The sequence below is a fragment of the Suricata suricatta genome, chromosome 9 (assembly GCF_006229205.1).
Source record: "Suricata suricatta isolate VVHF042 chromosome 9, meerkat_22Aug2017_6uvM2_HiC, whole genome shotgun sequence".
In the NCBI taxonomy this organism is placed as follows: Eukaryota; Metazoa; Chordata; class Mammalia; order Carnivora; family Herpestidae; genus Suricata; species Suricata suricatta.
The window spans coordinates 84,620,383-84,635,363 of NC_043708.1; the positions used below are offsets into that span (position 1 = coordinate 84,620,383).

At 46.2% G+C, this 14,981-nt stretch overlaps 1 protein-coding gene across 2 annotated transcripts in view; it reads left to right on the top strand.

The window, feature by feature from the left end:
• Positions 1-14,078, top strand: part of SORD (sorbitol dehydrogenase) — a 32,970-nt gene extending 18,892 nt beyond the window's left edge. For both annotated transcript variants that reach the window (XM_029951982.1, XM_029951983.1), the window contains exons 4-9: positions 1,231-1,390; positions 5,071-5,189; positions 8,355-8,420; positions 8,970-9,145; positions 11,667-11,788; positions 12,668-14,078. In XM_029951982.1, coding sequence (XP_029807842.1) covers positions 1,231-1,390; positions 5,071-5,189; positions 8,355-8,420; positions 8,970-9,145; positions 11,667-11,788; positions 12,668-12,833 — 809 coding nt within the window. In that variant the 3' untranslated portion in view covers positions 12,834-14,078. The remainder of the gene's footprint in view (positions 1-1,230; positions 1,391-5,070; positions 5,190-8,354; positions 8,421-8,969; positions 9,146-11,666; positions 11,789-12,667) is intronic.
• The last annotated feature ends 903 nt before the right edge of the window (positions 14,079-14,981 follow it).

Sequence of the window (14,981 nt, forward strand, 5' to 3'; positions counted from 1 at the left end):
TAATGAGCACTATCTACATACCAGGACTCTGCATTATTCTGTGGGTACTTTTAATGCAAAAGACACAAAAATAACTTAACGTGTGTCTACTTAGTAAAGGGAAAACCTCCCACGGGTGACACTCCTCAGACTAAGGAGGGCCCTAGCTGTACTCTTCCACATCTGTGCAGGTGGGGGTGAGGACTGACTGGGAAGGGACACAAAGGAAGGAAGTTTCCAAGGTAGTGGTAATGTTTTGTATCTTGATAGGGGTTTATATAACACAGGTGAATGCAGCTTTCAAAATTCATCTACTGATCTATATAAGATTGTGCATTTTACCAATATTTAAATTTTACTTTAAAAAAGATCTAGAAACAAGTATCGAAGTCTAGTTAATGATAGAGGGGCTGAAGTATTTAAGCTTGGAGGGTACTAAATGCTAGAAGCTACATGGAAATGCATCAGGAAAGAAGATGGCTCGGTGGATGGAGGAGAGGTGGATGGATGGGATGGATGGCCAGATATGTGATAAAGAGAATTAGCTACATGTTGACTGAAGAATTGAGGTGGAGGACATCTGGGTGTTCACTGTAGTTCTTCCAGCTTTAATGTATGTTTGAAATTTTTCATAATGAAAAGATAGAAGAGCAATTCTAGAGCTGGGTTTCCAAGCAGGCATAGTGAGAGAAGAGAAGTACACTAGTTTACAAGCCTGGAAATTACTCTCTGCTGGAGCCTGAGACCTCTGTGGGTCATTTGCCTGAGCAGGTCTGCTAACCAGGGACCACCTAACTCCTAGGTATTGTCAGATGCAACCAGACTGAACGTAAGACATGCCATAATTGTGGCTCCTGTGTTGGTAAAGGCCTTGCCCCATATTTTCAAAGCAGGTGAAGAAAAAAATGTCTGCAAGCTCCATACAGCAAATTGAGATGAATCCTGGATATGGCTTGCCTCAGAGATGGGACTGGTTCTGTTTCCCAAGCTGGGAAGCGGTTGTGGAGCTGAGGGGTGGCTTGGCTTGTTCCATGATTGGTAATAGGGCAGGCCAGACCAGTCTGGAGAAGTGTGCTGGTCATGTTCTGTGCAACATCCCGAGTTTTCTGTGGAAGAAAGCGTTAATGGGTTGGGCTTCTCTATGCGGGCCCCGGGATCCCAGGGAGGAGGGTGGCTCCCCCTGCTGGCATCTCCCCAGAGGTGTGTGGTCCTTCAAAGAAGCTCTGCCCCTGCCCACGTTTTCCTCTCCAGGGGATCGTGTTGCCATCGAGCCTGGTGCTCTTCGAGAAATGGATGAATTCTGCAAGATTGGCCGATACAATCTGTCGCCATCCATCTTCTTCTGTGCCACGCCCCCTGATGATGGGAACCTCTGCCGGTTCTATAAGCACAACGCTGACTTCTGCTACAAGTTAGTGCCCAAGGCCTGGCTGGGCCACCTGGGACCTCCCCCGCTCCTTTAGGTTGGGGTTGCTTCTCCTAGTTTCCTGCGGTGATTTCCTTGTTCTTTAAGCTCATAATTCCAGACATGAAACATCCCCTCCACAGGTGCCCTTCTTGGTGCCCTGAGGGAAGAAGACTGACTAGGGCTAAGACTGACTCACACTCCTTGGTTTTAGTCTTTGAGCTGAAGTTTCCCTCACCTAGATCAACGATATAAATTGTTGCCAAAATCACTCATTCCTCTCCAGCCACCCTGCAGATAACTTGCTGACATTCATCCCCTGTTACTGGTTTCCTAGGCAGCTCTCAGGAAAGAGAACTTACTACAACAGTGACCCCTGATAACAGCAACAACTGGAGCTTACTGAGGAGGCATGGCATGGAGCCAGGGCATGAGCTTTGGGACCCTGGATCCACTCTCTCCTAGCGAGTGACCTTGGGGAAATGACTTAACCTTCTGCTTCAGTCTCATTTAATCACCTGAAGATTAAATGAAGCAATACATGTGAAATCACAGTTATTATTTCCACGTGCCTGGACTTTTACTAATAAGTGCTTAACATGCCTTATCTTATTTAACCTTCGTCAGAATAAAGGTGAGGTGGGCACCAGGACTGTGGTTTATTTAGTGCCAGGGTGCAGACACAGGAGGAGGCTGCAGGGCAGAGTGAGGACTCCAGCTGGGGCAGCTCTGAGTCTTAAGTTCCTGCCCTGTGCTCACTACCCTACCCCAACTCTCAAAATGGTTTTGGGATGAGAATTGGTATCTGCAGGAGCACAGTGTTGCCCCCCATGGAGCTCCGGGGTGCTGATGTGCCACTTTCCTGCTGACCGCCTGACAGGTGTGTTTTCCTCCCATCCCAGCCTGGCCCTGGCCATGTTGGTCAGGATGGGGCTTGTCTGAAGGAGGCCAGATGCCTGTCACAAGGGCAGTCTGACAGATCTGAGTTTTCTAGTGCCCACTGGAAGCCTTGAGAGGAGTCACAGGCCAGACCTCGTGATGCGTTTAAGTCAACACCTAACTGCTCTAGAAGAAAGCAGGTTATGTGGGTAGAGTCGACCTTTTAGCAAGTGGTTTCCGACCAGCCTCCCTTGTCTGAGCCTTTTCCAAGTTCAGGCACCAAACAAGGTTTTCATGAAAGGCGGAAAAGCAAAATGATAAATTTTAAGACTAACCACTAGTCTCGGCCATTTACCAGTTTTGTGACCTTCAGTAAGTTACTTAAACTTTGTAACTTCAGTAGCCTTGCTTGTAAAATGGAGATGATAATAGCACCAATATGGTGAAATGCATAGACTTATTGACAGAATTCAGTTAGAAAAGCTTATTAAATACTCAGCACGACGCCTGGCACATCGCAGGTGCTCAATAAATGGTGCCATGATATGTCACAGCTGTGGCCTTGTGTCTGGGGGATGCTACAGGTTAGGTCTATAAGAAGCCTTGCACTGGGGCGCTGGGGATGGGGGTGGGTGGGCATTTGTAGGCAATAGTGGGGAAGTGTATTCTGTTGGCAATATTAATGGGAGGGCCCCTAGGGGACATGCAACCCCCCACCTCTCTTTTCCTCCCAGGGTGCTTTCTGCTCACGTCCCCACACCAGCTCTGGACCCACACCCTCTTCTCTTTGTGAGGATTCCTATACTGCCACAGCCTCTTTATTTTCCTACCCACCTTATTTTCTTTTTGTCTTCCTACTTCCCCCTTGGCTTCTTGATTGTCCTTTAATCTTTTGCAGTTCCCTCAACCCTATTGTGAAAAGTTGCGTTATTCTCTGGTGTTTATAAAGTCAGGAAAGATCAAAGCTGGGAGGAAATGTAGAGTGTTCCCATACCCCTTTCCTCCCACTGAACAAGGTCATGTTGGAGGGGGACGTGGAGGAGGACCCGGAGACTCTCCAAAGGTTAGTGGCAAAAGTGCTGGGCCCAGGACTTTGCCCAGTACGTCTGCCCACATGCCAGGCTGTCCTCTCCATGGGGCTGCTATGGCTGCCTTGGTGATTAAGTCAGCACTGCCTAATCAGAATAATCTCACCATAATAATCCTTTATCATCACCATCCTCAATCCAATTTTTCCTGGATATTCTGCCAAGGGGAAATCAGAGTTAAGGTAAGAGTGTGACACACCATTTCTGACCAAAGGCCAGCCTCCACTCAGAGTCCCTACAGGCTTTGGGGGAATCCCAGATGTGAAGGGGCAGGTATGTCTGAGGGAGTGTGGTTGGTGGTTCCTTGAGAGTTTAGAAATTTTCATTATTTCATTTCAAACTTTTGTCCCTTTTATAGAATTGATGGGAGAGGTTGGGTGGGGGGAAGGGGTGATGGCGGCAATCCAAGCAGGAGAGAGGATTGAAGTAGGGGAGATAATGTGAGAGACGCCGAAGGGAACGGGGAGGAGATGGTGGAGGGCAGCAGGCAGAGGCCGACTGTGGGCCTCGTTACTTATTCTGTGGAGTAGTGTGAACAGTGACAGGTCGTGGGAATGAGCCCATGGTTTGGCTGCCACCTTACTTGTTGGAACTTGAGGATTGTCATGTTCTAGCATGCGGAGGTTTGGGAGCCCTGAATAAAAATACTGGACAGTGAGGAACTAGCAGAAATGAGATATTAACCACATTGCTGCTGGTACTAGGAAGCAGCTGATATGGGGTAGGCAGGATATAGAACCAGGAGACCTGGGTTCAGGTCTTGCTTTTCCACTCATTTATTAGGCAAGTCTCTGAATGTCATTGAGCTTCAGTTTCCTCTTCTGTAGAATGAAGATAAAAATAAAGCCTGTCCTTCCTGCCTGACAAGGTCATGGTGAGGATCAAATGAGATAATAGATGAAAAAGCCCTCTAATCTGTAAAGCCTTATGCAAATGTTTGCTGTCATCATCAGTGGGGTTGCTAATAGGGTCAAGATGCCAGTGGACTGGGAAGTGAAAACCAAGAACCTCGTGGTGAAGGTGACAGCATTTAATCAACTGCCTGGAAGAGAGGCCCTTTTCTCTTTACAACCAGTCTGGGGGCAGCAAGGCAGCTGCTGCCATCAGATGTGGTTCTTCTGGAACATATAGCTGGGGGGGGCGGGGGGAGGAAACGACAGCAAACGAGTGACACCAGTTCCTAAATCACTGTCTTGCAAAGCTGCTGATAGTGGGATTTGTTTGCTGAAGTGAAACCAGAAAGGCTATATACATACGTTTGAGAAGCAGATGAGATGCTGGAATGTGGTTTTATTATTGTTAAATGAACTTCTCCTTTAGTAATGGTAATCACACCTTTCCTTATCTTGGGTAACCTGTTCAAGAAAACATAGTGGGTTCATGTTCACTGAAGTGATTTGTCCAAAGAAAACCATTTTCAGAGCAGGACAGCGTGGCATGGGATCTGGAATCAGAACTATATGGTTTCCATCTCAAACCCTTTGAGCCCCTCACTAGTTTTGAACCTTTGACACAAGTCATTGAATTCTGCAAGGCTCTGTTTCTTTATAATATGGAAATATTACTGCCTACACCAGAACTCTTCCAAGGATTGATGTGAATGAATAGATATAAAATGCTTAGCACATTATTAGGCACATAAAGAAATGCTCAATAAATATTAGCTCTTGTTGTTGATGACCCAGAGGGACTAACTGAGTCTGTTGAATGACACCCCAGGCTTCCTGATAATGTCACCTTTGAGGAAGGGGCCCTGATTGAGCCACTGTCCGTGGGGATCCATGCCTGCCGGCGAGCTGGAGTCACCCTGGGGAACAAGGTCTTTGTGTGTGGAGCTGGTAAGAGACAGATGACACCTTCATTCTGAGTTCCTTAACGGGGAGTCTGGAGATCCCTCTCTCCGTCTCATTTCCCCTCCTATGGCTGGAACTGGTCCCAGAATCTTTCTGCGTGGGAGAGGATTACAGGACCAGCACTTTGCTAAATAAACTATCTGCAGACATAATAGCAATTCATGTTCTTTCCTAGGCAATATAACTGTTTTGCTCATTTAAAGAAGGCAATTTGGGATGATTTTTTAACTTGACAGGGAATATTTTTGGTGGTAAAAGTAAGGGTGACTTTTGGAACTTAAAAAATCATGCCAGAGAAGTGGTCTCCTGGTCCATCCAGAACTGAGGTGGGTCCTGCTCGTGGCCAGTGGAAGGAACAGAGTCCAGGCCACCATGAGCCAGCACTCGGCTTGCATTGGGGTTGCAGCTGGCTGTGTTCTCTCCTCCCCTGCCTCCAGCCACCCGAACAAAACCCTAGCAGCCTCAGGCTGAACCTTCTAGGTGTCTTGCTAGGGACACAAGCAGCATGCTTGTACTCCTTGTGGGTGTGATTTGGTGTTCCTCACATGCCCTTCTGGTATAATTGACATATAACATTACCTTAGTTTCAGGTCCACAATGTGATGATTTGCTATTTGCATGTATTGCAAAATGATCACCACCATAAATCCCGTCAACATCTGTCACTATACCTAGTTACAAAAATTATTTCTTGTGATGAGAACTTCTAAAATCTACTCTCTTAACAACTAACTGTCAAATATGCAATATGGTATTATTGACTATAATCATCATACTGTATGTTATATCACCATGATTTATTTATTTTTCAACTGGAAGTTTGTAACCTTTGGACCTCTTCACCCATTTCACTTACCTCCCACCACACCCCATCTGGAAACCATTTCACACTGTTATTTGTGAGTTTTGTTGTTATATTTTGGCTTAGATTCCACATATAAGTGAGATCATATAGTATCTGTCTTTGTCTGATTTATTTACTCACTATAATGCCCTCAAAGTCCATCTATGTTGTCACAAATAGCAAGGGTTCCTTTTTTACAGTTAAATGATATTCTGCTGTGTATGTATATACATTTTCTTTGTATATGCATCTACGGATGGACACTTAGGTTGTTTCCAGTATCTAGCTGTTGCAAATAATGGTACAGAGAACATGGGGTTGCAGATATCTTTTTGAGTTGGTGTTTTTCATTAAATACCCAGAAGTGGAATTACTGGGTCATATGTTAGTTCTATTTTTAATTTTGTGAGGAAGCTCCACTGTCTTCCACAGTGCCTGCACCAATTTACATTCCCACCAACAGTGCACGAGAGTTCCCTTTTCTCCATATCCTTGCCAACACTTTTTTTTAATGTCTTTTTAATCATAGCCATTCTGACAAGTGTGAGGTGATAGTTCATTGTGGTTTTGATTTGGATTTCCCTGATGATGAGTGATGTTGTGTACTTTTCTATGTATCTGTTGACCACCTGTATGTCTTTGGGAAAATGTCCGTCCGGGGTGCCGGCTGGCTCAGTCAGTAGAGCATGCAACTCTTGATCTCAGGATTGCAAGTTCAAGGCCCACTTTGGGTATCCAGATTACTGAAAAATATATACATATGTACAGTGTAAAATGTATATATAAAAGAAGAAAATGTCTTTAGATCCACTTCCCATTTTAAAATCAGATAGCTTGGCTTTTTGCTATGATTGTGTGAATTCTTTATATATTTTAGATATTAACCCCTTATCAGATACATTATTTGCAAGTGTTTTCTCTCATTTTCTTTGCTGTGCAGAAGTTTTAATTTTTTTTAAATTTATTTTTATGAGAGAGAAAGAGAGGGGGGGAGAATAATAATCCCAAGCAGGCTCTGTGCTAACCACAGAGCCCAATGCGAGGCTCAGTCTCACAATTGTGAGATCATGACCTGAGCTGAAATCAAGAGTTGGACGCTTAACTGATTAAGCCATCCAGGAGCCCCACAGATCACATATATATATATGTATATTTTTAATCTGCATAAGTAATACTTTTTTGACATAGAAAAAGAACTCAGAAATCATACATACCACATGTGTATACACACAGAAGTTCACCATAGCCCCAACACCTATCATCCTGAGAGAGAAGCACTGTAAATATTTTGAGGTAGAATCTTCAAGTTTTTAAAACTTTTTTAATGTTTATTTATTTTTGAGAGAGAGTCAGAGAGGGGCAGAGAGAAAGGGAGACATAGAATCTGAAGCAGGCTCCAGGCTTTGAGCTGTTAGCACAGAGCCTCATGCAGGGCTCAAACTCACAAGCCTAAGCCGAAGTCAGACACTTAATCAACTGAGCCACCCAGGTACCCTGAATCTTTCAGTTTTTTAAAATGAGATCATACTAAACATACCTTTTTTCACGTACTTTTTTTTTAATTGATCTATTAGGAACATCTTTCCATCATACTAGATAAGCATTATGACATAATTTTTAATAGCTGTGTAGCACCCTGCTGTAGTTCTTTTAGCTAATGACCTCTTTATTGGTCATTGACTTTGGGAGGAAACTCACAAAATTATTTTCAAAAGCAGTGTCAAAAAGCAAATCCTCAAAGAATCTGCACAGCCTCATTTTGTTGGGTCTGGTTTTGTTCTAAAACCACATCATCCAGCATGTGCACATGCTGTGGGAAGCAAGTGCTCTCTGGGCTGATATTTAAGTACCTGAACATTCTTGAGCTGCCTGGGCAGCTGGGTCAGCCCATGGAGCTGTGTCACTTAAGAGCATCCTCCAAGGTGGCCCTCAGAGGACACCTGTAAGGGTTGTGTCTCTCCTTGGGGAGATGTGATGTGTTCTAAGAAGGTAGGGGCCAAAGAGACAATAGGATGATGTATCCAGGTTTTCTTAGACATCTTATTCTCTTAATATATTTCCTCAAGCCCCCTAGTTATTTGCCATTATCCCCAAGCAGAGTAAATGGAAGAGTTCTGGCTCTGAGGACAGAGTATATTCGTGTACTTACTCGTTCAACAGACAGTTGTTAAGGCTTCATTATGTGGGAGGCACCGGGGTAGATGCTAGAGGTGCACACAAGCTATGGTTCCTGTCCATGGCCTGGACAAGGGGAAGAGCTGATGTTTAATAATTCACAAACATCTCCCATTTCCTGCTTTATTTAGGGCCAATTGGACTGGTCACTTTGATCGTGGCCAAGGCAATGGGTGCAGCTCAAGTGGTGGTGACTGGTAAGAAAAATTTTTTTTTCAAATGTTCTTGAACAGGAAGCAGCTGGCCTACCGTTTGGGACAGGAGCTAGGTTTCTAAAAGAGCTCTTCCTCTTTTCTCTGGGGTTCAGTGGTTGAAAAGCCCACCCAGGGGGAGATGGTGGCTGCTGTGGAGAAGAAGGTGTGTGATGTGGACTTAGTGGGATGTATGATATGTTTATAGGAGGGTGTTGTGTGTGCGGTGTGTGGTGTGTGGTATGGGTGGGAGATGTGCGTACAGAGTGTTTTTGTGTGTGGAGAAGGTATCAGTGTATAGAAGGTATCTGAATTTATAGATGTGTGAGGAACAGGTACCCTGCAGAGGGAGAGAGTGTGTGTATGTGTGTATGTAAGCACGTGCAGCTGTGTGGTATGGGAGAGTATGAAGGTATAGAGTGTAAGTATTTTGGGCTCAGTGACACCACCCACTACACCAGTTTCATTGCCATTAAAACATACACCTCCATCTTTATTTTCTCTCCAATCCACCATCCAGTTCTTAGTTTGAAAGAAACTTTTGTTCAACTTTAGATCTGTCTGCGTCTCGGTTGTCTAAAGCCAAGGAAGTTGGGGCTGATTTCATCCTCCAAATCTCCAAGGAGAGCCCTAAGGAAATTGCCAGTAAAGTGGAAGATCTACTGGGGTGCAAACCAGAAGTCACCATCGAGTGCTCGGGGGTGGAGCACTCCATCCAAGCGGGCATCTACGTGAGTAGGATGCGGGTTGCGGAAGCTGATGGGCAGCTCCAGGAAATCACTGCAGCGTTGGTAGCAGTAAGGAGTGCTAGGAACAGGTGTCTCCACCCTTGTTATGGGACCCTCCCAAGCAAAATTAGATAATCTCGGTACCCCAGGTGTTTTTTCCTTCTCTTTTTTTAATCTCACTTGCCTAGCATCCTTATTAGGTCATTGTAAAGTTTAAACAAGGTAACAGGTATATATGGGCCTTAATCTGTTAAGAGACACACCCCTTTTAAGTGGGGTTGCTGTCATGATCATATCTATGGTCATAAAAGCAGTGCTCTTGGGGAAAATATCAACAGAAGGAATGGGAACCATGCCTTAGTTGTGTATGGGAAATCCCAATCTTCTTTTATTGAGGAAAACTGCAGTCTTTGAGTCATTGATACAAAGTGAGAGCCGTTAATTTAGTTAGTCACAAAGGTACGGTGATTTTTAGCATCACAGTTGGCCACTACTCTTCTCTCCCAGACCTGGGGACACATAAGCCGCCAATACCTGATTTGCACCTCGGTGACCCACCAATAGTTGATGGGAAGTTGGCAGAATGGGCGTGGGGAATGGCACTGATGGATGCCAAGTATGAGGAAAAGAGGGGAGAAAGAATACCTTCTAGGCTCCAGCCTCATCGTGTGCTGGGTCTTCTGTTGGGTACTTTTTAAATGTGATGCCAAGTCTGCCCAATACCCATGAAGATTAGTTATCACCTCCCACATTTTACCGCAAGAGGCCTGGTCACTTGCCTTGAGCACACTGCCGCAGTGGCTGAGCTTTTCTTACTCTGTCCACTGGTTAGGAGAAAAGGAAAGAAAGGGACCAGGAGCCAGTGGGTAACAGTGTTAGGGTGGGAGGGACTGGGCTGAGGAGGGCAGTGGCAGCCGCGGCCACTGTCAGCACACCAGCCGCTGCTTCCTCCAGCAGTGCAGACTTCCTTCTTCCTTCTCAGTCATATCTGGCTCTTGCGCAAGAGCACTTTGCACCCTGCAGGACATTCTGGGGAAAGCTGACCTGGTGCCATGGCAGAGCTGTCCAGCTGTTTTCCTGTCCGAGTGCCCATGGCATCAGGGACTGAGGAAGTGACGTGATGGGGGAGGAACAGGTGCCACTTTAGCTCTGTCCTAAGTTCCAGCTGGAGCCAGTTCACCCTCTCTCTGCTCCACTGTCAGAGATAATAGTTGCCATGTGGGATGGGGCATAGAGAACCCTTTGGGTCTGTGTGTAATTAGCCAACCAGTGACTTGTCTTGGGCATCTGCTGGCTTTGTGCTGGGCACCTTGAGGGCTGTGACAAATAGGTGTGTCCCTCTTCAAGTCGTTGGCAGTCAGTGACCCCCCGCCCCTTACTCCACAGAGAGGCAGTAAAAGACATGGCTTCATAGTACAAGACTTTCTTCTTGTTCCCTGCCTGGAGAACACTGGGAAGAGTTGGCATCTATCTCCAGGTGTTGGTGGTGGGAGCCCGGTTAGTGGGAGGTGGGTGCAAAGGTAAATGTGACCCAGGGGTCTCACTGGGTCTAAAGCTGATACCTGTTCCGAGTGGGAAGTAGAGTCATTATGCATGACAGATGCTATAGGGTGCTACAGGCCACCTCACCAATGGGCAGTTTAGGAGGAGGCACCTCATATGGACACACCTGAGAGTCACACTCCTGCCAGTTTCGTGTCTAGAAAATGTCTGGTAAGAAATGTGGCAAATACTTAGGGTAAAGTTCATGACTCAGGCAAATGAACTATTTTTCTGTCTTTCTCAACACCAAACCCCAAAAATCTCTGGCAGAGTCACAACACTCATGTGAAATCAGTGGAATGAGTGGAGTTTGTCAGGAGAAATTTCATTCCCTGGCCCAGTCCAAGGAGGGAAAACTGATAAGACAGATGTTGAAGAAAGACAAAACCTATTGTCGCTGATACTGTTGGGATGAATGTCTCTGGAACAAAAATATTCCTAAATGCCAGCCAGCCTGTGTGTTTAAGCCAGAGGATCCTAATAGCCTTCCCTGTTTGTATGTGGTGAGTAGTTTTCTCACCAAGAGGCTGCTCCCTTAGAGGTTTGACAAAAGTCCTGTCTTTTATGGGGTTGACATTCTGGTGGGGGGGGGGTGCTGAGATGAGGATGTACCTGAGCCAACATCTGGTACTGAATTAGTAAAGTTTTGAAAGATGCCCAGGGACTGAAGGTTAACTGTGCTGGTAGGGGAGGTTTCTCACTGGGGTCTGGAGAACCTTGGCTATTTCCCGGGAAACTGGACAGCTGAGGGTGCTCCCAGGGTAACTGGTCCTCCACTGGATCTTCACAGAAGATGACTCTGCTGCTCTGTTAAGTACGGTCAACATATGGAAGAGTTCAACAATACAGAAAGAATCATATTCTCCGAAGTATTTGGATACTCACCTGATGCAGACAGATATTTGTGTGACAAAAGTCATTTTGAGTGAGAAGTCTGCATTTTCTGACCTTCTGGGTTTTCTTGGTCTTGTCTTCTCTTCAGGCCACTCGTTCTGGTGGGACCTTGGTGCTCGTAGGGCTGGGCCCTGAGATGACCACCGTGCCCCTCGTGCATGCAGCCATCCGGGAGGTGGATATCAAGGGCGTGTTTCGATATTGCAACACGTGAGTATGTTGTGGGTGAGCCAGGGTAGTGAGTGGCCAGCAAGACCCCTGCGTGGCCTCTGGGGACAAGATCTTCTCTTGTTTATTCATGAGGGGCTCTCCCTTACCATCATGTAAGGATCCAAAGTCAGAGCAGCAAACAAGAGGGCAGAGACGGCAGAGGGAAGGATGGGCAGCGGGAGGCCAGGAGGGGGATCTTGAAGCATGTTTTTCTTGGGTGTCTGCCCCTTGTCACCCAGGCCCTCTCTTTTCTGTTTCCTCAAGTGGCCAGCTCTTCATTGTCCCCCTTTAAAGGGAAGAAAGAAAGGAGACAACAGAACAGCAAGACCTCAAGTCCCTTAGTTTCCACCCCAGAGCCCTAGGTCCCACCCTGGGAAGTGAGAGGGTCTTAGTTCACCCCACCTCATGCTCTGAGGTTCTGCCCTCTCCCCAGCTGGAGAACTTTCCCAGGACCATCTTCCCCACCAGCATCGGTACTCCCACTATTACCATCTGTGACCATTCCTTCAGCAGAGTGCCGTTTTCCAATAAACTCTGCCAAGCCAAGCTGCAAAGGGGTGTGGCTGGGTTATCACTAACTTCTCTGAGGCTAATCTGCCTTTTCACAGTGGCCTCAATATGCCTTATGCTTTCGTGCCAAAGGCATTCTAAGCTTTGTGACACATTGCAGAGGGGTGGAAGCGTTTGGAAACAAACTCTAGACTCCCAAGTTGCAAGTCATAAGATCACTTCCACCATTGTTGGTCTATAGAATAGATTCGCCAGAACCACAGTGCTATAAATAAATATGGCCAAGCTGATCTTGTGCTTGGTAGTTTGTGCACCTAGTTCTTTCCTCCTGCAGGCTGAATATAAGTAACACTTGTGATCTTTTTACAGGTGGCCGATGGCGATTTCAATGCTTCAATGCAAGTCTGTGAACGTAAAGCCCTTAGTCACCCATAGGTTTCCTCTGGAGAAAGCTCTGGAAGCCTTTGAAACATCCAGAAAGGGATTAGGGTTGAAAGTCATGCTCAAGTGCGACCCCAGTGACCAGAATCCCTAATATTAATGCTCTCATCATCCGCCCCTCCCCCGCCCCCCAGACACAACTGCTAGCATCTCCAGGCAGGGATGGGTTTTGATACAGAAATTTCTCTTGAGTAATTAAAATAATTCGTTATAGGGAGAAAGCCTTACATGGAGGAATTGGTGTGCCTTAAAAATATAAGTAGGGACAGTTTAGGGGAATTTGCACCCAGAATGACCTGTTCATGCAGAGCAAAGTTCAGCAAATAAAGCAGAGTTTGGTAGGCAGGTGCTGGGAACTCCCCTTCTTCCTGGAGCACCTAAGTTGAGCAAGGAAAGAAATCTGCCCTTTGGGTTCCTGGTTCCACCACTGCTGGCCAGGTGGGGATGGGAGCTGAGTTATGAGGAGACAATTTCATCAAGACTTCACTGGCCCAGAAATTGATTTTCATGAAAATCCCAGCTCAGAGTCTGGGATGAAGGGTTGTCAGCAGTTTTAGTTTAGAGCACAGTGTTTCTAGACATAAATGCTATTTAGTTTGATGGTATAAGACTTTAAGGGACTGACCGTCCTGCATCTAGGGTCATTTTTAAATCCATCAAGGAAACAAAACTGAAATCCCTCATAAGGTCCCACCAACTTGCATTCTCCAAATGTAAGAAGAGTCAGGGAAGTTCTCAATACTGCTTGAAGATCACTTTTCTTCAACTCGTAGGAGTTCTGTGTGACTTAAACTACCTTCCCGATGCTCCCCACCTCCCCAGGTCTGCGTTCAGGGGCAGTATAACTGAGGGCTCCTTTGTCATTAGGCAATCAGTGGGGGGTCCTCACAGAGCTTGCCTGGAGGGTCTGGCCAGCGCACAGGTCTAACTGCCCCACAGTGTTAGCTTCCCTTCACATTCGCTGCTGCTGATAGACAATTCCGTTTAATCCTGGTAATTATAAACAGAAAGCTTTCCTCCTCATAGCCTATGCAAGCTCTCGGTATCTTTGTTTAAATGATCTCTCCAATCTTGTTTTGATCGTGGGATTTTCTTGTGTAAGATTTGGGTCCAAATAAATCACTTTATGCCCATTTGTGACTTTGAGATTATTGGTCAAGAATGAGAATATCGCAGCTGTGACATGACTTGGGCTGCAGCCTTGTAATCCATCACTTCAGCTGGGAGTAGAGGGTGGGTTTCCAGAGGCGCTGGCTTTCTTGTGCCTGGGGCAGACCATGACCACTGCTTGGAATTCCTCAAACTGCTTTTGGTAATAAACTGTGCTTGTGGTACCTGACTGCTGTTGCCCATTTGTGCCCCTTTGTAGGGAGGAATGGACTCTGGTTACCCCTTTCACAAAGGGAAGGATCCAGGATCTCTCAAAGTGACACATTTTCTGCATCAAACATAATTCCATTTACTTGGAAATTTATGTTTATGATCTCTAATCCTCACAGCAAACCAGAAAGGTCATTATTTTACAGCTCAGGAAATAGAGATATCAAGGAATTTGCTCAGGGTTACCCACTGCTTTTCCTCTCTCACATTCTTTCTGGAGGAGGGTGTGAGTCAAGACTTCTGGACATGCTCAGCAGCCACACAGCCCCTTGTACTTCTTGGAGTCCCACTTAGCTCCAGTGCCAGACTTGACAGCTGCCTCTTTGAAACTCCTTCCAGCTCAACAGTGTCCAGAGTTCCTTGAATGTGGAATGAGAAGGTCTTCCCCTTCTAGACAAAAGGCTTCCAACAGAAATGCTCCTGAGGGAGGTGGGTTCGCTGTGAAGTTCACAAGTAGCCACTTTTCCTTTGTGGTTTATTGGAGGGAGAAGACCACTGAACCTGAGAGGGACTTAGGAGCCACAAAGGGGACCCTGGAAAGGTGGGGCTATCAAGGACAAAGGCATGGTCACGTATCTCACAATCATGAAGTCCAGCATTTCCTGGTGTGTTGGCTGCCACCTGGGCAGGGATAAAGTGGATGACCTGGTGGAAAACATTTCAGAGAATACCTCCTGTTGCCAAATCCCCTCACTGCTCCCAAGCACTGGGCAGTTTCACAGTTCCCAAGAGGGGCAGCGAAGGTGACAGGAGGGGGTCCTGGTGCGCTGTGCCCTCAGTGAGTCCTCTGGGTGGTGAGAGGGCCAGAGCTGGTATTACTGAGCTGTGCCTGGCCCCCTCATCTCTGCAGCTTTATTGAAAT